The sequence below is a fragment of the Gracilinanus agilis genome, chromosome 1 (genome assembly GCF_016433145.1).
Source record: "Gracilinanus agilis isolate LMUSP501 chromosome 1, AgileGrace, whole genome shotgun sequence".
Taxonomy (NCBI): domain Eukaryota; kingdom Metazoa; phylum Chordata; class Mammalia; order Didelphimorphia; family Didelphidae; genus Gracilinanus; species Gracilinanus agilis.
This window is the reverse complement of record NC_058130.1, coordinates 113413371-113438122: the sequence shown is the minus strand read 5'-3', so window position 1 is coordinate 113438122 and position 24752 is coordinate 113413371. Positions and strand designations below refer to the sequence as shown.

At 34.2% G+C, this 24752-nt stretch overlaps 1 protein-coding gene across 1 annotated transcript in view; it reads left to right on the top strand.

The window, feature by feature from the left end:
• CCDC171 (coiled-coil domain containing 171) overlaps positions 1-24752 on the top strand; it is a 508587-nt gene that overhangs the window by 171786 nt on the left and 312049 nt on the right. Inside the window, exons 9-10 of the mRNA XM_044685358.1 lie at positions 1191-1329; positions 21467-21569. Coding sequence (XP_044541293.1) covers positions 1191-1329; positions 21467-21569 — 242 coding nt within the window. The remainder of the gene's footprint in view (positions 1-1190; positions 1330-21466; positions 21570-24752) is intronic.

The window sequence follows — 24752 nt, the reverse complement described above, 5'->3', positions numbered from 1 at the left end:
TTTAGAGACTTATATTGACTTTTTTTTAAACCCTTGTACTTCGGTGTATTGTCTCATAGGTGGAAGAATGGTAAGGGTGGGCAATGGGGGTCAAGTGACTTGCCCAGGGTCACACAGCTGGGAAGTGGCTGAGGCCGGGTTTGAACCTAGGACCTCCTGTCTCTAGGCCTGACTCTCACTCCACTGAGCTACCCAGCTGCCCTAGATTGACTTTTTAAATAGAATTTCTGTGCTTTCTTATCCTTTCTAACATATTTTGGCCCATAAGTTGCAAATATCTTCATGGAAATATTTTTATAAATGTTTATCACAAGCTTTGCTTGTGGTAAATAAATAATATTATTTACGTAAATGATAATAAGGTAATAAATGAGGTAAATAAAATAAGATATTTAGGAAGTAACTTTTTAATTAATATAGTATATATGTCTTATTATAACACTATTAAAATATGATCCCCACAAACCAGGAATCTGCTATAAAACTTGTGTTATGTTTATTTGCAATTGCTTAATCTAGATTTCACACATGTGTATATTATACATTTTGTGAATGATCTTCATAAAATTTTAAATTCAGAAATGGATTTCCTCTTCCAAATTGTATACTTTTTACCTGCCTTTTACCATGTGTACACTTAAATAAAATATGTAGACTATAATATCAGCTTAAGCAAAGTATAAGTAGGACAGTAGATCTATTGGATTCAAAATCATACAGGGCATCCAAAGCTGATTACTATAATTTATTTTGCTTATCTATGCCATTTTACTTTTCCAATTAATATGAATGGAAAATATTTATATGTGAATTTTACAATTCTCTTATTTACTTTATTTGAAAGTGGCCAAGTAAGACAATTTGTCAGCCTTACAAAAGCTTCAAAGTTAATGTGGTGAGTATGTCCATCAAAAATAATTTGGAGGCCTAACCAGTGCCACCAAATCTCTTTTATTTATAACCTAAGGCAGAGTACAAACATATAATAACATAAGGGGTGGTGCCATTTCTTTAAAATCTTTCATTTCAGTGTATAGAATCCTTTTTATTAAAAAAAAGAATGGTAACCTTAAATGCCTTATGGCATGAAAACATGATATATAGTACACCTGTCAGTTCTGTTAAAGTTGTATAATAGCCATTGACAAAAGTATATTTGAAAAACCTACTTTGACACTTTACTTTTTCAGATTAGAAAGAGAGTGTTTCTCTAAAAACAAGAAACTAAATGAAGAGATCGAGGAACAGAAGAAAGTAATTATGGACCTCTCAAAGAGACTGCAGAGTAATGAAAAAAGTTTCAGTGAATTACAGGAAGAACTAACACTGGTAAGGATAAAAAAATACCCTATGGTACTTATTTTATTGGGTCATAAGTTATATGAAGTATGGGTTTTTTATGCCATAAGCTAAAGAGTTTTATGAAAATAACTTTACTGACATTCTGGGATAAAAGTTTCAAAATAGTGTTGTGGATATGCTAACAAGTCACATTAACTAATGATATTGTAAATCTTACTAATTTGGATTTCTTTTGTGTTTGGGAAGGGAGGAACTAGTCCAATTTAGTAGAATATTTTTTAAGAAATGGGATTCTTTAGGGAAAAAATGTAGGGTAAGTTTACTTTCCTTTAAATACATAAATCCTAACTCCTCTGACGTCCTGAAAGACTTCAGAGATGTGGGGTAGTAGGAAGAGAACTGGCAAAGATTTAGGAGAAATGCATTCTCTACTACTATCATACTATTGTGACTTTCTTTAAGACATTTTATCTACTTGGATCTAATCTTAATTAGTAAAAATCAAGGAGGTTGGACTAGATGATTAATGAACATTCTTTTTACTTAACATTGAGGCATCTTGACCTTGATGTGTTATTGCAACTCCTCAATTTGGTTGCTCATGCCAGATCTGCTGTTCCCAACCAGTTTGCTTACTTTTTTCACAGAAAAAAAAGAGTATAGCTAATAATAGATCATAGATCACAGATTTAGCATTGGACAGAATATTCTTGTCCAACTCCTCATTTGAAACTGAGGCCCAGAGAGGTTAAATAACTGCCCCTGGGCCATAGATGTAAGAAGTGGTAAAACTGAGATTTGAACTTGTGTCCTTTGACCTCAAATTCAATGTTCTTTCCCCTGCCTCATGATTTTCCTTGTTTCACTTTATGTCATATCATCTGCTTTCATTGTTAGCAACTTTTTCCTTACCAAAGAGTTTAAGATGTCTTAAGCATGTTTACTGTATTTTGTCTTTACATTTTTGTAAGTATGAAGATAATGTCTCTGTAGCAAGTCATGCATGGATGAAATATAGCTTTCTTAGTTCTATTTGAATTACTCCCAGTGCCTAGCTAACTTTTTGTTTGCATAATGGCTGTTGATTGGGTGTATCTGGTGTACCTGGTGGTTGAGAGATTTTCTGGTAGTTTGTTTGAATTCGAAATTTGATCATAGAGCTTTAGACAGAATGTACTATACTTTCCTTCATTCCAATTTCTAGATTAATAGCATTTGAGTGGGGGAAAATAGTTTGGATTTGTTTTCTCTAAATTTAGAATCAAAGAATCTGAAAATTGGAAGAACCCTCAGAAGCTATACAACTCAACTTTGACTTGGATAAAAATAACCTCTAGAATATTCTTGACAAAGACCATCTTTCCTTTGGCTAAAAGTTGTAGGGAGGGAGAACCCATTGCCTCCCAAGATATCTCTGGAGGTATTGGATTGCTTTATTTATTAGGACATTTTCCCATATTTGATACCTAATTCAAGTACACAAATTTTAATCTATTACTCCTAGTTTTCCCCTCAGAAGATAAACAGAATAATTTTAATCCATTTTCAGTGTGACATTAGTATTTCAGATGCTTAAAGATAGCTATCATGTTTTCTTCTTCCTCATCAAAATCTTTTGTCTATACTCAACACTCCCAGTTTCATCAACTCGTTATTAATATGGTATAATTTCAAGTTCCTCTACCATCTTTAGTTGCCTTTCACTACATACTTTCCATGTTATCAAAAGGGCATTTTGTTAAGCACTGCAGGCACTGTGCTAAGTGCTGGAGTTATAAATACAAATAATGAAACAATGCATACTCCCAAGGCACTTATAGTATAACAGAAAAGATAAATACTTAAAAGTATATACAGAATAAGTAATTATACTTATATAATGGTATTATGTATTAACATATTATTTATATATGTCATATATAAATAAGTATATACACAGAATAGAAATGAATTTAAATAATTAGGGAGGTCTTGTACTTAAGAGTATCAGGAAACACTTTGTGTAGGAGGTGGGCTCTGTTTTAAGGCAAGAGAAGTTCTCTGAGATAGAAGTAAGTAGAGATTGTGCTCCAGAGATGGGGGATGGTCAGTGCAAAGTCATGGAGATGGGAAATGGAGTGTCATCTGAAACAGCAGGAAGGCCAGTTTAGCTAATGAATTTACCAGTTTAGACAGTGAATAGGAGGGACTACAATGTATAGTGTTGGAAAGTAGGTTGGGGCTATGTGAAGAACTTTTTAAAAAGCTAAACAAAGTCCCTGGAGTTTATTTAGTAGGGGAACTACGTAGACCTGCACTTAAGGAATATCACTTAGACATCTGCATGATGATGGACTAGAGTGGAGAGAGACTTGACGTCAAGGCCAGTTAGATGGTTTTTATAATAATTTAGGGGAAAGGTGATTAGGGAGTAAACTCAGGTGTTTAAAATGATAAGATTTAGTAATTAATTGGATATTTATAGTGAGGATTTGAGAGTAATGCCAAAGTTACAAACCTGGGAAACTGGAAGAATGATAGGGGCTTTGAAAGAAAGAGAGAAGTTTGAGAGGAGGTTGGATTTGTGTGGATGTGTAAATGCTAATTGATTGACTTAGACTGGCAACTGACCTATTGGCTTGTTGAATTTGAGATATCTTTGGAAAATATAATTTTAAACATACGGTAGGCAGTTATTAATGCAGTGCTATAGTTCAAGGGACAGATTAGGGATTGATTAGCAAAGATAATAATTAAACCTATAAGGATTTAAGAGGTCATTAAGAGTGAAGGTAGAGAAATGGAGGGAAGCAGGTGGAGCAGGGGAAAGGGAGAGGAGAAGAAAGGTTGGGGGGAAAGATTAGGTAAAGAGATACACACATGGACACAGGGAGAGGACTTAGGAAGACAAAATCTTTGGGAACACTCACAATTGAGGACTTTGATATGGATGATGAGCTAGCAAAGGAAACAAGAGGAGTTGGCAGGAGGAAAATCAGAAGAGTGGAATATGTTGAAACCCTAGAGAGAAAAGGATGCCCAAGAGAAGAGAGTGGTCAACAAGTATCAGATGAATTGAGAAGGATAAGGAATGAGAAAGGCAGTTGAGATCTGATTTGGCAACAGAGATAATTAGTAACTTTGTAATGAACATTTTTTTAAAACCCTTACCTTCTGTCCTGGAATCAATACTGCATATTGGTTCCAAGGCAAAAGAGTGGTAAGGTTAGGCCATGGGGTTCAAGTGACTTGCCCAGGGTCATACAGCTGGGAAGTGTCTGAATCCAGATTTGATCCCAGGACCTCCCATCTCTAGGTCTGGCTCTCAATCCACTGAGCTACCCAGCTGCCCCTGTAATGAACAGTTTTTTTTTTCTTTTCTTTTTAAAACCTTAACTTCTGTTTATTGGCTCCTTGGTGGAAGAGTGATAAGGGTGGGCAATGGGGGTCAAGTGACTTGCCCAGGGTCATACAGCTGGGAAGTGTCTGAGGCCATATTTGAACCTAGGACCTCCCATCTCTAGGTCTGGCTCCCAATCCACTGAGCTACCCAGCTGCCCCCTAATGAACAGTTTTGATTGAATGATGAATTTAGAAGCCAGACTACAAAGGGTTAAGAATTGGAAAGAGAAGTGGGTATAGGAATTATAAACAGATCTTTATAGGAGTTTGCTTGAAAAGGGGGAGAAAGTTAGAGGACAGTAGCTTTGAACGGATGCTAGTAAATGTTTTTAAGGATAGAAAACGCAGGCTCATTTCAAGGCAAGAGGGGGGTATACAGAAGATAGAAGTTGAAAATTTTAGTGGAGAATATTGAGGTTGTAATATTTTGGAGGAGATTGGAGTGCATAATATCCAGTATACCTGTAGGGAAGGGGATTGACTTTGGCAAAGAGAAGGGCCACTTCGTTATCAGAAACAGAGAGAAAGAAGGAAAATATAGGGAATTATATCAGAAGGTTTTCAGATGAAGAGAAAGGGAGAAGAGAGAATCTGTGCCACTATTCTTTGGAGTAAAGGGAATGGTAGTGCTGTGTAGGTTTTTTGGACTCCTCCTTTAACTTAAATTCTTCTTTCCAAATGTTCAGTGGCCCTTTTGACCTTTTTCCTTTGTATCAGTGTTTGGTGTGCTGGACTTGGACTCAAGAAGACTTGACTTCTAATCTGACTTTTGACATTGATTAAATGAACCTGATGAAGTCATTTAATCTCTGTTTGCCTCAGTTATCTTAACTATAACGTGTGGATGTTAATAACATCTGCATCTCAGAGTGGTCGTACAGATCAAATGAGATAGTATTTGTAAAGCAGTTAGCATACTGCCTGGCGCATAGCAGGCACTTAATGCATATTTCCCCTCTGCCTCCCTTCTCTCAATGGGAAATTAATATAAAAGTACATTGTAAAATTTGGGTTCAAACTGAGTCTTTTAGATCATTAATGGGCATTTTAATGAGCATGAACAATTCAGAGCTTAATGCATTTATTGTATTATCATTATTATATTTTTTCTACTAGATACATGAGTTTAAAAATGCTACTTAATAGGACTGCGGTATTTGAAGATACTCCATACTATCTTTAGTATAGAAGAAAGAGTATTATATTATGTGACCTAAGATCAGAGCTTTACTGTTGCTAAGTTAAGAGTTTTGCTTTTCCATGTACAATATTTAATTTCACTTGTTGAATTTATCATTAAAACTTTAAGCTATTAATTTGAAATGTATGAATTTAATAATGATTTAATAAACCTCAATATAAAATTGAATTTTTAGTTGAACCTTCTTGGAAGATCATATGTATTAGATGCCACTAGAGAGTCAGCTGATCCAGTTGGATCTTTTCAGAAATTGCTGAGAATTTTTCTGTTAGCTTCTTTTGAAGCAGGGGAGCTATCTTTTTCAAATTAGTATTATTAGCACTTGCTTTGTGCTTTCTTCGATGAAATATTCTTTTTCAACTCATCATTTCCAGAGATTTGTTTTTCCTGCTACTCAGTAATATACAGTTACAGCTTCAGGATAACCTGTATATTGAAAAGGGAATTCTAGTCCCCATGAGAATTTGTTGAGGAGTATTTGCTCTCTAAAGAATTTATTATTGAAAATGGTTGAGTCTATCCAGTTTTTACTTTGTAGGCACTACAGAAAGCTAACTGATTAGTTTATTGGGTGGCTTTAAAAATTAGATTTCTTGGTAATATTTTAGCTTTAGGTAATCTAATTATTGGGTTTAGAAGGATGCGTTTCAGAAGGATGTGACTTTGAAAACTAATGGACAAAGGGATATTTTAAATATTGTTTTTAATCTAACAAGTTTTTAACCTAAGTTATTTTTCTAATATGGTAGAAAGGATTCCTTGAAGTGTAAGTGTGTGTGTGTGTGTGTGTGTGTGTGTGTGTGTGTGTGTGTGTGTGTGTTAGTAGTAGTNTGTGTGTGTGTGTGTGTGTGTGTGTGTGTGTGTGTGTGTGTGTGTGTAGTAGTAGTAGTAGTAGTAGTAATAGTAGTAGTAGTAGTAGTAGTAGTAGTAAATTTTGTGAATATATTGGGAAAAAGGAACTTTAAAATATTTATAATGTTTTTTTTTTCTGATCTAGTAGTGTTGTGCAGTAGATAGAGCTTTGGGTTTTGAATCAGGAAGACTCATCTTCATGAGTTCAAATGTGACCTAAGATATTGACTTACCTGTGTGATGCAGGAGCAAGTCACTAAACTCTGTTTACCTTAGTTTCTCCTCTGTAAAATGAGCTGAAGGAAATGACAAACCACTGCACTATCTGAAACCAAGAAAACCCCCAAATGGGGTTATGGAGAATGGACATAACTGAAATGACTCAACAACCACAAATTGTTTTTCCCCCTACCTTTATAGGTTAAGGCAAAATTTAAAAAAGGAATTCAAATAGGAGCAGTGAGGAAAACAGGTTGAGACTTGGTCAATATGAAGAGATCAGGCCTTAATAAATTCACATTTATGTAGTGTTTAAAGGTTTACAAAGTAATTTCTTCAAAATAACTGTTATGTAGATAAGCAATTAAATCTCATTGTCTCCCTTTTTTTAATACACAAAAAACAAATGCACCCAGAAGTTAATTTCTTTTTGTTATATAATGAATAAGTGTTAGAGCAATACAAAAGTAAAAATCTACACAATCTGCATCTAGTATTATTTTCAGTACACTATAATAACTCTGAAAGTATAAGATGAATATGAAGCTATAAGAAAATTTTGAGAGATAATTTTTACTGTATCTTCTTGGTTGGGAAGAACTTTGAAATAGATAATTTTTTTTCTGTTCCAACTTAGTTACCTTTGACTTAATTCTGACACTAGAGGAGTTGTTCTAGGCCTTAAATAATCCCAACCTTTTAAAGATGGTCCTGATTTCTACAAGTTTTTGATACTGGCACCTTTTACCTCAAAAGTTTTCCTGTCTTTAAAAAGCTTTTTCCCCCATTACCCATAAAACAATTTTAAAAATTGTTATCTGACGTTTTGTGATTCAGATTCTCCCTCTCCCTCCCCTCTCCCTTCTCTAAGGCAGTAAATAATCTGATATAGGTTATATCAATGTTGTCATGGAATACTTATTTTCATATTCTTAATGCTTTCAGAAAAGACACATATTACACAAAGAAGATAAAACTCAAGAAGGAAAGAAAGTAAAAAAATGGAATGCTTTCATCTGCAATCAGACTCTAACTTTTCTTTCTTTGACTGTGGGTAGCATTTTTCCTTATGAGCCCTTTGGGGTTATCTTAGAACCTTGAATTGTTGATAATACTTTAGTCCTTCACAGTTGATCACTTTTTCTGTTATTGTATAGTGTTTTCCTGTTTCTTCTCATTTCACTTTCTATCAGTTCATATAAACTTTTCCAGTTTTTTCTGAAATCATCTTGCTTGTCCTTTCTTATGTCTTAGTAATCCATTTTAATAACATACCACAATTTGGTCAGTCCATCCACAATTGATAGTTATTCTAATTCTTTGCCACAATGTACAGAGGTGCTATAAATATTTTTGTATAAGTAGGTCCTTCCCTCCTATCTTTGATCTCTTTGGGATGCAGACCTAGTAGTGGTATTGCTGGTTCAAAGAGTATGCATAGTCTTATGGTCCTTTGTGTATGTTCTCTGGAATGGTTGTATTATTTCGTAGTTCCAACAGACTATTAGTTCCCCAATTTTCTTATATCCTATCATTTTACTTTTTCTGTCATATTGATAGTATCTCAGAGTTGTTTTAATTGCATTATATCTAATCAGTAGTGATTTTGAGCATTTCCTCATATGACTATACATAGTTTTAATTTATTCATCTGAAAACTGCCTGTTTATATCCTTTGACCACTTATCAGATGGAGAATGCTTTATATTCTTATAAACTTGAGTCAGTTTTCTATATGTTTAAGAAATGAGAGAATTTTGGTATGAAATTTTTTCTCCTGTTTTTTCGTTTCCCTTTTAATCTTGATTGCATTGGTTTTGTTTGTACAAATCCTTTTTAAAAATTTACTGTAATCAAAATTATCCATTTCAATTCTTGCAGTGTTCTCTGTCTTGTTTGGTCATAATTCTTCTCTTATCTTACAGTTAAACTATTCTGTGTTCCCCTAAATTGTTTATGGTATCCCCCATTAATAGTTCATGAATCTATTTTGACTTTATTTTGGTATATAGTGTGAGATGTTGGGGTATGTCTAGTTTCTTCCATACTGTTTTCTTTTCAGTTTTTGTCAAATAGTGAGTTCTTCTCTCCAAAGCTTGAATCTTTGGGTTTAGTAAATACTAGATTACTATGGATATTTACTACCCTATGTTGATTATGTAAGCTATTCCATTGATCCACTATTATATTTCTTAGCCAGTGCCAGATTGTTTTGGTAATTACTGCTTTATAATACATTTTGAGATCTGGTATGTCTGAGTTTCTTTCCTTCAAATTTTTGTTCATTAATTCTCTTGATATTCTTGACTTTTTGTTTTTTTCCAGATGAATTGTTATTCTTTCTAGTTCTAATATCTGAAATAATTTTGGGGTCATTTGATTGGTGTAGCACTAAATAATAAAATTAATTTAGATAGAAGTATAACTTTTATTATGTTAACTTTGCCTACCCATGAGCAATTAATGTTTTTCTGATAGTTTAGGTCTGACTTTATTTGTGTGAAAAGTGTTTCATAATTATGTTCATGTAGTTGTTTGGTTTGTTTTGGTAGGTAGACTCTCAGGTATTTTATGTTGTCTCTCTATCATGTGCTGTTGGATTTTGTTGGTATTCATTAGAAATCCTGATGATTTATATGGGTTTATTTTATATTCTACAACTTTGCTAAAGTGACTAATTCTTTCAGTTTGTTTTTTGGTTGATTCTTAGTTTTCTACATATACTATTGTATCATCCACAAAAAGTGATAACTTTGTTTCCTTATTGCTTATTGTAATTCTTTCAATTTTTAAAATTATTACTCTAGCTAGAATTTCTAGTACAATATTAGATAGTAGTGGTAATAATGGACATTCATGCTTCACTCCTACTCTTATTGGGAAGGGTTCTATCTTATCCCTATTGTATATAATGCTTTCCAATAGTTTTATTTTATTTTATTTTTAAGATTTAAATATTTTATTTTTTTAAGAAAAACTTTCCATGGTTATATGATTCATGTTTTTATTTTCCCCTTCACCCCCTCCACCTTCCCCATATCCAACGCAGATTTCCACTGGTTTTAAGATGTGTCATCAATCAAGACTTATTTACATATAATTGATAGTTGCCTTGGTGTGGTCCTTTTGAGTCTACATCCCCCACCATGTCCGCATCAACCCATGTGTTCAAATGGTTGTTTTTCTTCTGTGTTTCCTCTCCTGCAGTTCTTCCTCTGAATGTGGGTAGTGTTCTTTTCCAAAAATCCCTCAGAATTGTCCTGGGTCATTGCATTGCTGCTAGTACAGAAGTCTATTACATTTGATTTTACCACAGTGTATCAGTCTCTGTATACAATGTTCTTCTGGCTCTGCTCCTTTCACTCTGTATCAATTCCTGTAGGTCTTTCCAGTTCACATGGAATTCCTCCAGTTTATTATTCCTTTGAGTACAAATAGTATTCCATCACCAGCATATACCACAATTTGTTCAGCCATTCCCCAATTGAAGGACATACCCTCGTTTTCCAGTTTTTGCCACCACAAAAAGTGTGGCTATGAATATTTTTGTAGAAGTCTGTTTATCTATGATCTCTTTGGGATACAAACCCAGCAATGGTATGGCTGGATCAAAGGGCAGGCAGTCTTTTAGCACTCTTTGGGCATAGTTCCAAATTGCCATCCAGAATGGTTGGATCAGTTCACAAATCCATGAGCAATGCATTAATGTCCCAATATTGCCACATCCCCTCCAGCATTCATTACTCTCCCCTTCTATCATTTTTGCCAGTCTGCTAGGTGTGAGGTGATACCTCAGAGTTGTTTTGATTTGCATTTCTCTAATTATTAGAGATTTAGAACACTTTCTCATGTGCTTATTGATACTTTTGATTTCTTTACCTGAAAATTGCTTATTCATGTCTCTTGCCCATTTATCAATTGGGGAATGGCTTGATTTTTTATACAATTGGTTTAACTCCTTGTATATTTGAGTAATTAAACCCCTGTCAGAGTTTTTTGTTATAAAGATTTTTCTCAATTTGTTGTTTCCCTTCTGATTTTGGGTACATTGTTTTTGTTTATACAAAAGTTTTTTAGTTTGATATAATCAAAATAATTTATTTTACATTTTATAATTTTCTCTAACCCTTACTTGGTTTTAAAATCTTTCCTTTCCCATAGATCTGACAAGTAAACTATTCTATGTTCACTTAACTTATTTATAGTTTCCCTCTTTATATTCAAGTCTTTCACCCATTCGGAATTTATGTTGGTGTAGGCTGTGAGATGTTGATCTAAACCTAATCTCTCCCATATTGTTTTCCAATTTCCCAGCAGTTTTTGTCAAATAGTGGATTCATGTCCCAAAAGTTGGGCTCTTTAGGTTTATCGTACACTGTCTTGCTGACGTCACTTACCCCAAGTCTATTCCACTAATCCTCCCTTCTGTCTCTTATTCAGTACCATATCATTTTGATGATTGCTGCTTTATAGTTTAGCTTATTATCTGGTACTGCTAGGCCACCTTCCTTCATGCTTTTTTTTTATTATTTCCCTTGATATTCTTGATATTTTGTTCTTCTAAACGAACTTTGTTATAGTTTTTCTAATTCAGTAAAAAAGTTTTTTGGTAGTTTGATAGGTATGGCACTAAATAGGTAAATTAATTTGGGTAGGATGGTCATTTTTATTATGTTAGCTCATCCTACCCATGAGCACTCAAAGTTTTTCCAATTGTTTAGATATAGTTTTAATTTTTTGGAAAGTGTTTTGTAGTTGTTTTCGTATAATTCCTGTGTTTGTTTTGGTAGATAGATTCCTAAGTATTTTATATTGTCTAGGTTGATTTTAAATGGTGTTTCTCTTTCCACCTCTTGCTGCTGGGATGTGTTGGAAATATATAGAAAAGCTGATGATTTATGTGCATTTATTTTGTATCCTACAGCTTTGCTAAAGTTGTTGATTATTTCTACAAGCTTCTTAGTTGATTCTCTAGGACTTTTTAAAGTAGACCATCATATCATCTGCAAAGAGTGATAGCTTTGTCTCCTTGTTGCCTATTTTAATACCTTCAGTTTCTTTTGTTTCTCTAATTGCTACTGCTAGTGTTTCCAGTACAATGTTAAATAATAGAGGTGATAATGGGTATCCTTGTTTCATGCTTGATCTTATTGGGAAGGCTTCTAATTTATCCCCATTGCATATGATGCTTGTTGATGGTTTTAGATAGATACTGTCTATTATTTTTAGGAAAGGTCCTTTATTCTATACTTTCTAGTATTTTCAAAAGAATGGATGTTGTATTTTGTCAAAGGCTTTTTCAGCATCTATTGAGATAATCATGTGGTTTTTTGTTGGTTTGCTTATTTATATGGCCAATTATGTGAATGGTTTTCCTTATGTTGAACCATCCTTGCATGCCTGGTATAAATCCCAGCTGGTATAAATCCCATCTGATTATAATGAATAACCCTCGTGATCACTTGCTGGAGTCTTTCTGCTAGTTTATTTTTTTGCTATTCTATTTAAGATTTTTGCATCTATGTTCATTAAGAAGATTGATCTATAATTTTCTTTCTTTTTTTTCCATCTGCCTGGCTTTGGGATCAGTACCATATTTGTATCATAAAAGGAGTTTGGAAGAACTCCTTTGCTTATTATGTCAAATAGTTTGCATAGTGTTGGAGTTAGTTGTTCTTTGAAGGTTTGATAGAATTCACTTGTGAATCCATATGGTACTGGGGATTTTTTCTTAGGGAGTTCTTTGATGGTTTGTTCAATTTCTTTTTCTGATATAGGATTATTTAAGTATTCTATTTCTTCTACTGTTAGTCTAGGCAATTTATATTTTTGTAAATATTCATCCATATCTCCTAGATTGCTATATTTATTTCCATATAATTGGGCAAAGTAGTTTTTAATGATTTCCTTGATTTCCTCTTCATTAGTGGTGAGGTCTCCCTTTTGATTTTTGATCCTGATGATTTGGTTTTCTTCTTTCCTTTTTTAAATTAGATTGACCAGTACTTTGTCAATTTTTTGTTTTTTCAAAGCATGAGCTTCTTGTCTTATTTATTAATTCAATAGTTCTTTTACTTTCAATTTTATTGATTTCTCCTTTATTTTTTATAATCTCTAATTTTTTCTTTAGCTGGGGGTTTTTAATTTGTTTCCTTTCTAGTTTTTTAATTTTCATGCTCAGTTCATTGATCTTTGCCCTCTCTAATTTTTTAATACATGCACTCAAGGATATAAATTTCCCCCTGAGTTCTCCCTTAGCTGCATCCAACAGAGTTTGGTAGGATGTCTCATCTTTGTTATTCTCTTTAATGAAATTATTGTTTCTATGATTCCTTCTTTAACTAACTGGTTTTGGAGTATCATATTATTTAATTTCCAATTAGTTTGTGATTTGCCTGTCCATGTGTCCTTACTAATTATTAATTTTATTGCATTATGATCTGAGAAGGTTACATTTATTATTTCTGATCTTTTGCATTTGTTTACAATGTTTCTATGCCCTATTACGTGGACAATATTTGTGAATGCATCATGTGCAGCTGAAAAGAAGGTGTATTCCTTTTTGTCCGCATTTATTTTTCTTCACATATCTATTAAATCTAATTTTCTAGGATTTCATTCACCTCTCTTATTTCTTTCTCATTTATTTTTTGGTTTGATTTTTCTAGATCTGAAAGAGGAATATGTAGGTCTTCCACTAGTATGGTTTTACTATCTATTTCCTTATTGAGCTCTGCCAGTTTCACCTTTAGGTATTTGGATACTATACCATTTGGTGCATACATGTTGAGTACTGTTATTTCCTCATTGTCTATACTGCCTGTTTTCAAGATGTAATTTATTTCCCTGTCTCTTTTAATCAGATCTGTTTTGACTTTGGGTTTGTTGGAAATCATGATCTCCACTCCTGCCTTCTTTTTCTCAGTTGAAGCCCAAAATATTTTGCTCCAGTTCTTGACCTTATACCTGTGTATGTCCATCCGCCTCATATCTGCTTCTTGTAGAGAACGTATGGTAGGATTTTGCTTTCTAATCCACTCTATTTGCTTCTGTCTTATGGGCGAGTTCATCCCATTCACATTCAGAGTTATAATTATTAGTTGTGTATTCCCCAAAATTTTGGTATCCTCTCCTAGTTCTATCCCTTCTTATGCAATTTCCTTTTAAATCAGTGGTTTGTTTTAAACTAGGCCCCCTTGTCCCCTCTCTTGACTTACTTCCCTTTCTACCCCCTCCCTTATTATTCCCATCTTTTTATTTTTAAAAGCCTAATGAGTTCCTTCCCCCCTCTCCTCCCTTCCCTTTTTTTACCTCCCCACTCCCCTGCTCCCCTTGGTTAATCCCTTTTGACTTTCTCAGTAGTGTTAAATAGAATGCTATATCCCAATGGATATAACTACTCTTCCCTCTCAGAGTTAATTCCACTGAGAGTAAGGTTTAAATATTACCTCTTAATGCTCTCTTCCTCTCCTTTTTATAATAGTATTCATCTCCTCCCCTTCACATGCTCTCTTTGTCTGTTTTAGACTATCCTATTTTTCTTATTCATTCAAGTTTCTCTTGGTGCCATCTACTATTCACCCCCCTATTGCCCTCTCTCCCACTTATATCATATTAGACCATTTAGTACTCCAACTTCTCCCTATGAGTAATTCTTCTAGTTACTATAGTAGTGAATACAGTTTTTGAAAATTACACGTAACATTTCTCCATATAGGAATACAAATAATTTGATCTTATTGAAGCCCTTAAAAGGGGCAAATTTAAAAATAAGAGTTTTATTTCTTTCCCCTCTGTTTCTTATTTACCTTTTCATCTTTCTCTTGGCCTTTGTGTTTGGATATCAAACTTTCCATTTAGTCCTGGTCTTTTTTGTGCAAATACTTGGAAATCTTCTATCTTGTTGAATGCCTATACTTTCTGCTGGAAGTATATAGTCAGTTTTGATGAGAAGGTGATCCTTGGTTGTAGACCCAGTTCTCTTGCCTTTCTGAATATCATATTCCATGCCTTGTGGTCTTTTAGTGTGGAGGCTGCCAGATCTTATGTGATCTTGATTGGTGCTCCTTGATATCTGAATTGTCTCTTTCTGGCTTCTTGTAAAATTTTTTTTCTTTTACTTGGAAGCTCTTGAATTTGGCTATTATATTCCTGGGGTTGCCTTTTTTAGGGTTTAGTGTAGTTTTAGTTAGTAGTGTTAGTTCAGGTTTAGTGCAGAGGGTGATCTATGGATCCTTTCAATGTCTATATTGCCCTCTTGTTGTAGAACTTCAGGGCTGTTTTTTTTGGATAATTTCTTGTAGTATGGAGTCCAAATTTCTATTAATTTCTGCTTTTTCAGGTAGACAATGATTCTCAAATTGTCTCTTCTAGACCTGTTTTCTTGATCTGTCAATTTCTCAGTGAGATATTTAATTTTTCCTTCTATTTTATCAGTCTTTTGACTTTGCTTTATTTGTTCTTGCTGTCTTGAGAGATCATTGGCTTCTAGTTGCTCAATTGAGGTCTTTAGAGACTGGTTTTCTGCTATAATCTAATGATTTCCCTTTTTGGTTTGGTCTATCCTGTTTTCCAGCTGTTTAATTTTGGTCTCCAATTTGCTTATCATTTAATTTGATTTTTGAGCATCTTTCTCCAATTGGGAGTTTCTTTCTTTTAACTTGTTAATTTCCTTTTGAGCTATTCCCCACTTCTCTCGCCAAATCTCTTCCATCTTTCTCATGATGTCAGATTTGAACTCTTTAAGAGCTTATGACCAATTTCGAATTTTTTAGGAGGGTTTGGATGTGATTACTTGTTTGTTCTCCTCTACCGTTTGCTCTGTTGTCTGGATTTTTTCTGTGTAAAAGTTCTTGAGTGTTAAAGATTTCTTCTTGATCTTTCTCCTTTGAAGTTCTTGTGACTGGCTTGCCATTATAATTATTTCTTTCTCAATCAGAAGTCTGGGTGAGACAGACAGGCTCTCTGCCCATCCTATCGAGCTATGGAGCAGCTTTGTTCTGAGTCACAGCACCATGTGCTCTCTCAGCTTTATCTTCACGCCCAGGGTCTATCTGTGCTCTTTAGGCTCCTGAGGTCTCAGTTCTAGTTGTTTTCAGGGTCAAGCCACCTGCTGGTCCCCTTGCTTGCTCTTCTGCCCGAAGCTCCTTTAACAGTCTCAGGGAGCTGCTTCCACAGTCATGCACACCCATCTGCACTGGGTCCCTACCCAAGGTCCACGTCTGAGCTCAAATTCCACGCCTAAGTCAGTAATGGGCAAACTACGGCCCACAGGCTAGATGCAGCCTCCTGAAATGTTCTATCTGGCCACGGGAAATTATTCCTAATCTGATGAATACATTGAGTAGGATACAATACAATGAAACCTCGAAAGAGTTGCCTTAGAAATAGACTGACAGATGAGCATTTGTCCCCCTCTTTAAAAAATTTGCCTATCACTGCACTAGGTAGTTCTAAGTTTTTGGAATGACTAGAATGATCCAGGGTTGTGGAAATGAAGCCAAATGATGCTCATGTAATATACGTGTATACATACATGCACATGCAATTAGACAGTGTCCATAAGTGAACTTAATGAACTAACACTGGCACATAGCTTAGTAGAACAGGTATGTTTTAGTTCTTCCTTAAAGCTCAATTATATATATGCCCTGAGTGTCAAATGTTATTTTGAATTTAGGAATTTATTTGAGCTCTTAGACAAAGGTGGAACTTATACCTTTGGCAGTGATGTGCTCTGTATCTGAATTACTAGACTTCTTTGCCTATGAACTTTTTAGCATTCCAGCAGATTTTTTTTCTCCAGTATTTACTTAGTGGGTATTTGTAGTACTAAAATTCCAAATGCCCCCAGTGAATTTCTTGCTTTAGCAATGCCTCTTTGCCTGTTAACCACTCTTTGTGGCTAAAATTTCTCCTAAAATCCTAGTCCACTGACTCTCTGTCATAGAATTGCATTGCTCTGGCTCCTTAAAAGACATTTTTAGGGGGCAGCTAAGTGGCTCAGTGGATTGAGAGCCAGTCTCAGAGATTGGAGGTCCTGGGTTCAAATTGGACCTCAGATATTTCGTAACTGTGTGACTCTGGGCAAGTCATTTAACACCCATTGCCTAGCCCTTACCAGTCTTCTTAATTGGAACCAATAAACAGTATTGATTCCAAAATGGAAGGTTAGAGTTAAAAAAATGATATTTTAGTGGAATTTAAGCTTTGAAGCATGGACCTGATGATAAACTGCTTTAGTTTGAAGACCATCCTGATAGTTTGCAGAGTTACCTGCAATTGGCTATTATGTGATCAGAGGATTGGCTATTATGTGATGCTTTATTTTTGGCTTCAGAAACTCTGAAATGATTCAGAGTTGTACAAGATTTTATCCATAATGATGAAACCACAGATCTTTGAAATATTGAAAAATTATCGGTAAAACATCTTAGTAAGCAATTCAAATAAAAAAATGTAGTAAGCAATACACAATGGGCTTTTGTAATCTATTCTATCTGTTTAATTTTGACTCAGTATTTGAAGATCTACCTAGTTTTAAGATATTTTATTTCTGTTACAAACTAAATTAAGCCCTGGTCCTTAGTTTCTCTAGAGTATGTGATCCTGGAAAGGGGGTTGGTGGGAGGGTTTCCCTTCACACATTTGAATATTACTATGGTCAAAGAAAGGATTCAGGAAATTGAGCTTAACCTGAGAAATTACATACATATATATATATATGTATGTACATATACATACATTATATATATATATCTACCAACACTATTCACCTTTTCACCTTATTCTTCATTTAATCTCCTCAGTTCAAAATAATAATGATGCCCCCTACCCCATTCCCACACGTGCACGCGCATGCATGCACACACGCACACACACACACACAAACACACGTTTTGCAAACTTGGAGCACAAGCTGTTTTTTCATAGAATCTCAGAGGGTAGATTTGGAAGAGCCCTTTCCCCATCTCTAGTTCTGCAACCATTAACCAAACCACGATAACATTAACTTTGTTGTTGTTTTTAGATGGGATTTATCAATCTTCTCCCCAGTAGACCCATTCGCCATCCTTGTAATTTTCCCAACTCAAGTACTCCTCAATGGCTACCTTGTCCACTTCATGTATTGATTCCCCCATTAAAATACAAATGCTTTGAAAACAGGGACTATCTTTGCTTTTGTATTTTTAGCCTGAGCTTATTACAATTCTTGACACCTAGTGATTAATAAATATTCATTCCTTCATTTATCTAGTTCAGCCTTTACCTGGACAAGAAACCTTCCTATTCGTTTGCTAAATTATCCTCCTCATAACACTCCCTATAATTGGCTATATGAGAAACTTTTGTTCGATGATTATTTATTATGTAAAGCTGTCCCCAAGTCTGATCATTTGAAAAATTATTTTTGAAAAGCACACAAAACAACTATGGACACTCTACATAGATTTGTGAATTATTTTAATTCTTTATGGTGTTGTGATAGAAATTCGTTAGCCATTCAACAAGCATTTATTAAGCACTTGTTATGTGCCAATCTCTGTGAATTTAAAAAAAGGCATAGACAGACTATGATGTCTAAAAGGTCATATTTTAGTAGAGAAAACACTACATACATATGAGGTAATATATAAAGTGAAAAAGTAATAATTATGAAAGAGAAAATATACTTTGCAAGAAGGAGCATAGCTTTGAAAACACTGAATAAGGTATCAGCAACTACATATGCAATTAAAATATTACTATCAAATAGTACCAACACAAGATATATTTATAAAATGTTAAAGCTTAATGGAGCAGCTAGTTGGCACAGTGGATAGAGCACCAGATCTGGAGTCAGGAAGGCTGATCTTCTTAAGTTCAAATCTATCCTCAGACACTTACTGGCTGTGTAATCCTGGGCATGCCACTTAACTCTGCCTCAGTTTCCTCATATATCAAATGAGGTGGAGAAGTAAATGACAAACCACTCTAGTATTTTGCCAAGATAACCCCAAAAAGGGTCACAAAGAACTGGGCATGACAGAAAAACATCTGAATAACTACAAAATTCAGTAGTGAAAAAGTAGCCCATCTTATATAGTTCTTCTAAAGCTCTCATATAAGATAGTATTGTGAAAAAAATTCCTTCTTCATTGAAAAACAACATTGAAAAACCAAAGAGGAAGGCATAACTAAACAGGATATTTATAGGTTTACCTTGGTTTCCATTCTTCTTTCATTCTTAAATTAATTGTCCTGTACAAACTTTCTTACTAGTCAGACGTCTAGGTATTTCTTACTCATATCTAGATTGTATTCCAAAAAGATTTCCTTTTTGTATGTGAAGATTATAACTAGTTATATAAAGATTTTATTAATGTATTTTTCCACATTTGTGGAAAATATGTTTTTCTCCTCTTTGTATCTATGTTAAATCAGCAGTCCAATTTTGAAAGTGAACAGAAGGTAGTTGTTACTTTGGGTCCTTGACTTTGTTGTAATTGTATGGCTTCTCTCTAATTCTTCCTCTAGTAAGGAGATTAAAAAAACAGCAACATTTGATTTGTACTTAAGAATCTCCTTACTTTATGTCATAGATTGTCTAGCCATAAAATTGAAAAAAGTTCATCATTGTATAATGTTTGTTTAAGAAAGCATTAGATGATATTTAAATCTTTAGCTAAAAGATTTTTAACAATGATGTCCTATATTGCTTATTGGTAGTGTTTCATAAAATATAGTGATTCCTATATAAATTACATATTGGTTTAACAGGCCATTGTGATTAAAGAAGTAGCACATCATTGTGGTTAGAAAGCCTGTCTCAAATTCAGAAAGACTCGGGTGTATTTCCCACTTCGGACATAGTAGATGTGCGATGCTAGGTAAGTCATCTGTATTTTCAGTGTAATAGTCAATTCTCTAAGTGTAAGTTAAAGAGATAGTGCCCTGCATTGATATGGGGAGTTTCCTTGCCTTCAAGAACCCTTATGTTAATGAAATCTTTATTTCTTCCGATTTAATTCATACTCCATAAATGCCAGTGTGAAGTGAGTTATTATTCCAGTTTGTATGAATGTGGACATGGGAATGCCAGTTAAAGTTGGTCAATTTTCTTAAAGACATATAGCAAATGAATAGTAGAGTGGGGACAAATAAATGTTTCCTGAGGTCCTGTCTTTTCTGTAATGTTCTGGATTGTATTTGCATATTTTTATCGTCATCTAGAGCTACAATAAAATTATCTTCCCACTTATGCATGATGCTATACTAGGAGCCATAAAAAGCAAACTTTGCAGAATAAGATTGACTTATATGCTAACTATAGTAGGAACTATAGTTAAGTATAATAAAGAAGTCTAAATAAATAGCAAACTCTACATGAAAGAGGTAATGATTGCAAAATTTATTAGCTATCATAAATAATTCAAAAAAAGATTTTTTTGGCTACTGATGTTATTATATATATAAAAAAACAACTAGTTGTTTGGATAGTGAAAGTATTTTTGAGTTTCTGTAATCCAGTGGTCATTGCTACTGAGAATATTGGCAGCTCTTGGCTTCAGCAGCAATATATATCAAATATAAGTCAAGTGCAAGTATGTCTACAAGTAAGGAGGCAAGAAATAAATATATATTTGCATTGGATACAAGGGAATGCAATTGTGGAGGCTCCACATCCAATAACTTCAGTACTGGTGATAATGACATAGATGTTGTTGGGGAGTTTTTTCTGAGAGTAAAGATACTTTAGGCAAGAAAAGTCAGTTGATGAGATCCCTTCTTCTATATGATTTCTGATGGAATACAATGTCAAATGGGTAGGTAGATATAAAATGTTATTAAAATACAGATGTGAGAATTATCTTTCAAGATGACCTCATACTTAAAACTAGTTGTGGTTAGTGACAGTTATTAGCAAACAATATTTACTTTATTTGCCTTTTTTGTTTAATTCTTCAGTTATTTCCAACTTTTTATGATCCTATGGACCATAGCTATCCAGGGGATTTTCTTGGTAAGGATACTGGAGTGAGTTCCATTTTCTTCTCTAGTGGATGGATTGGATCCTCTTGTTAGGAAATCACAGGTTAAGTACTTGCTCAGCATCTCACTGCTAGGAAGTGTCTGAGGCTGAATTTGAACTCAGGTCTTCCTGACTCTAGGCCCCAAACCCTATCTACTAAGTGACTTAGCTGTCTCCTGTTATTTATTTTTATATCAGTAAATTAAATAAAACAAGTTATCAAATGCAAAAATGATAAAGTTAAGAAATTAGTCAAGAAAGTGCCATTTCGAGTCTTTGAATCCTGATAGAAAGAGTTTGGAAGGTACCAATTTCATGTCATGATCATCAGATGAATTCTGTGTATTACAGAAGATTGTTGTGTGCTTTGTTAAAAAGAGATTTGATTTGACACTATTTCAGAATTTATTTACAGGACTATAGATACATTTAGTATATATCTTTTATAATATAATGACTTTTAATTTGTAATGTTTTCTTCCTTTCCAATATTAAAATAGGCTAAGAAGCATCAGGCCTGTCTAACGGAGATGAATGAAAACAATGTGAAAGAGTTGGAGTTGCTCTTAGACAGCTTTGCTGTGTCTGGCCAGCGGACATCAGGTTAGTTGAAGGTATGAAATGACAGATGCATCTGTCAATGTTCCAAAGTCACTACATTGTGGGAATTCTGCAGATGCCTCTTGCAGTCCCTCTTCTCAACATGCTTTGATTTGATGACATGATAAGAGCAGTTCTCACAGCAGTCAGTTGGCCTAGCTGGCTGAGAAAGGGTGACGGAATGTGGACCTGCTGTTGTCAGCCCAGAACTTGATTTACAAGTGCTGGGGTGTATATGATTGGACAGAAAAGGGCTCGCTTGCTGTGCTCTGAATCCAACTGAGAAAAAAGTCCTTACAGTATACCTGCAAGGGGAACAGATGTTTTGATTGAACTGAGCCAAATTCTGAGGCAACCTTCAACAACTTAAAGGTCACATATTCATAAAGGTTATGTAGGACACAGGATTTAGCACTACACGTTCTATACTTTTGTGTTCTAGTCAATTATCAAATGTATTTTCTGTATTTGTATTCACCTATTGTCCAGGTAAGTATTCTTGAGTGAACTTATAGCTGTATTAATTCATTTTAATAGTTATAGAAATATAAAAATCTTATCAAATAGAGATGTCACAAGAAAATGTCAAAATCAATATAATTATTTTATCAAATAAGTGGTAGGCTTATAATAACACCACAACTTCTACTTTTTCATATCTTCTCTGAAGAATTGTAAATTATATAATAACTTAATGTTACAATTTTAAATTATCCATCTTAATTTCTTCTTTTATTCTGGAAACCCAACATTATTTTATGCAAACTATAATTCATTTGTATTTCTTGACAAATTAAATATAGTTAAAATCATGTATACTTGAAAAAATTGCTGAATGGATTCATTACTCTCTAAAGAATGTATGTAGTATTTAAACAGCAAACAAGTTTATTTAAGCAGTTTGAGAATTTAAAACTTTGTTGTCCATGTTTAAGAACTGGAGTAGTTCTGGTGTTAGATCACTTAGTTTGTTTGGCCTTTATTTGGCTCTGCCAACTTCTTAGATGATGGCCCTATGGTATATTTAATCTTTTGATCTTTTGTCTTGCTGAGTTTCTTTACTTTTACATTTTATATTGTGATTTAACTGAATTACTAGATACATTTTACTTAGATTCAGATTTTTAATAGATGCCAGTGATTAAGATATTGTGCGAAAAACAAAGAATAATGCAAATGATGTAATAAAGATGGCTGGTTTCAAGAGAAAGTTAATCTTTTAAACATACATACTATAATTTCTTTATAGAAATTGTAGCCTATAATTATAGCAGTTGCAGTTTTTTAATTGATATGCCATTGTAATGCAGTAATGATATGTCTTTAGAAATTGTTATAATGATGTTTTAGCATATCTTCTGACTCATTAATTTTATATATATATATATATATAGTATTTTAAATATGCCTTTATAGTTGATTTTGAAATGCCAAGAATCATATAGCATATAGTTTTTTACTCTTAAGATTAATTGATTAAAAAGAATGTTATGAATTGTCATTAATAAACCTGAAGGATGAGGGCTATACTCTATTAAATAAAGAGGCCGTCCCTTTCTCCTTTTAGTGCTATTTTTTTCTAAAGTCCCTAGTTGTCATTATAGTTTATTATATAAACTTTTCCATTTTGATACAGAAAAGGTTTTAGTACACAATGAACTCATTTAAAATTATTATTTGTTATTTTGTAAATAGAGTTAGTGATTCAACTAGCTTATTGGTGGTTGTCTTCATTACCTGATCTTTTGAGATTTCTTTAATTCAAAGTAGTTTACTATTAATATTTAGTATTTCTAAAAATTCCATTTTAATATAAAATGTACCAGGTATATGTTTTTCCTGTTATTAAAAAGATTACAAAGAAAAGCATCCTGAAATTTAAAAATGGATAGATCCTTCAACATTAAAATTAAATTTTCCCCACTCCAATTTTCCCCACTGTGCTCTCTCAGAATTTGGAATATTTTGTCAAAGCTAACCCAGAGAATGACTACTGGGTTGTAGAGATTACAAGAAGAGAAAAACATAGTCCTCAATGCCCTTTCTCCTCATGTGAAGAAATCAGGAAGGATTAAGAGGATTTTTGAGGTGGCAAAGGAGGATTACCTGGGTCCAGTTTAGAAGAACTTGGCAGGGCAGCTGGGTGACTCTGTGGATAGGGAGCTAGCCCTGGAGTTGGGAGGATCTGAGTTCAAATGTGACTTTAGACATTTCCTAGCAGTGTGACCCTGGCAAATCACTTAACCCCGTAATTGCTTAGTCCTTACCATTATTTTGCATCAATTTTAAGATGGAAGATAAGGGCTTTCTTTAGAAAAAAAAAAGAAGAGGAAGAGGAAGAGGAAAGAGAAGAGTCTAGTTCTAATTCTCCCAGAGAGTTGAATATATTTTTTTTCATTTTTCTTTCTTTTTTTAAATTATTTTTCATTTTTAACATGGTTACATGATTCATGCTCCTACTTTCCCCTTCACCCCCTGCAATCCCCTCACCCATGGCCGATGCACATTTCCACTGGTTTTGTCATGTGTCCTTGATCAAGACCTATTTCCAAATTGTTGGTAGTTGCATTGGTGTGGTAGTTTCGAGTCTACATCCTCAATCATGTCCACCCCAACCCATGCGTTCAAGCAGTTGTTTTTCTCATATGTTTCCTCTCCTGCAGTCCTTCCTCTGAATGTGGGTACCGTTCTTTACCATAAATCCCTCAGAATTGTCCTGGGTCATTGCATTACTGCTGGTACAGAAGTCCATTGCATTCGATTTTCCACAGTATATCCGTCTCTGTGTACAGTGTTCTTCTGGCTCTGCTCCTTTCACTCTGCATCAGTTCCAGGAGGTCTTTCCAGTTCACCTGGAACTTCTCCAGTTTATTATTCCTTTTAGCACAATAGTATTCCATCACCCGCATATACCACAGTTTGTTCAGCCATTCCCCAATTGAAGGACATTACCTCCTTTTCTAGTTTTTTGCCACCACAAAAAGCTCAGATATAAATATTTTTGTACAAGTCTGCTTATTTATGATCTCTTTGGGGTACAAACCCAACAATGATGGTTGGATCAAAGGGCAGGCATTCTTTTATAGCCCTTTGAGCATAGTTCCAAATTACCAGCCAGAATGGTTGGATCAGTTCACAACTCCACCAGCAATGCATTAATGTCCCAATTTTGCCACATCCCCTCCA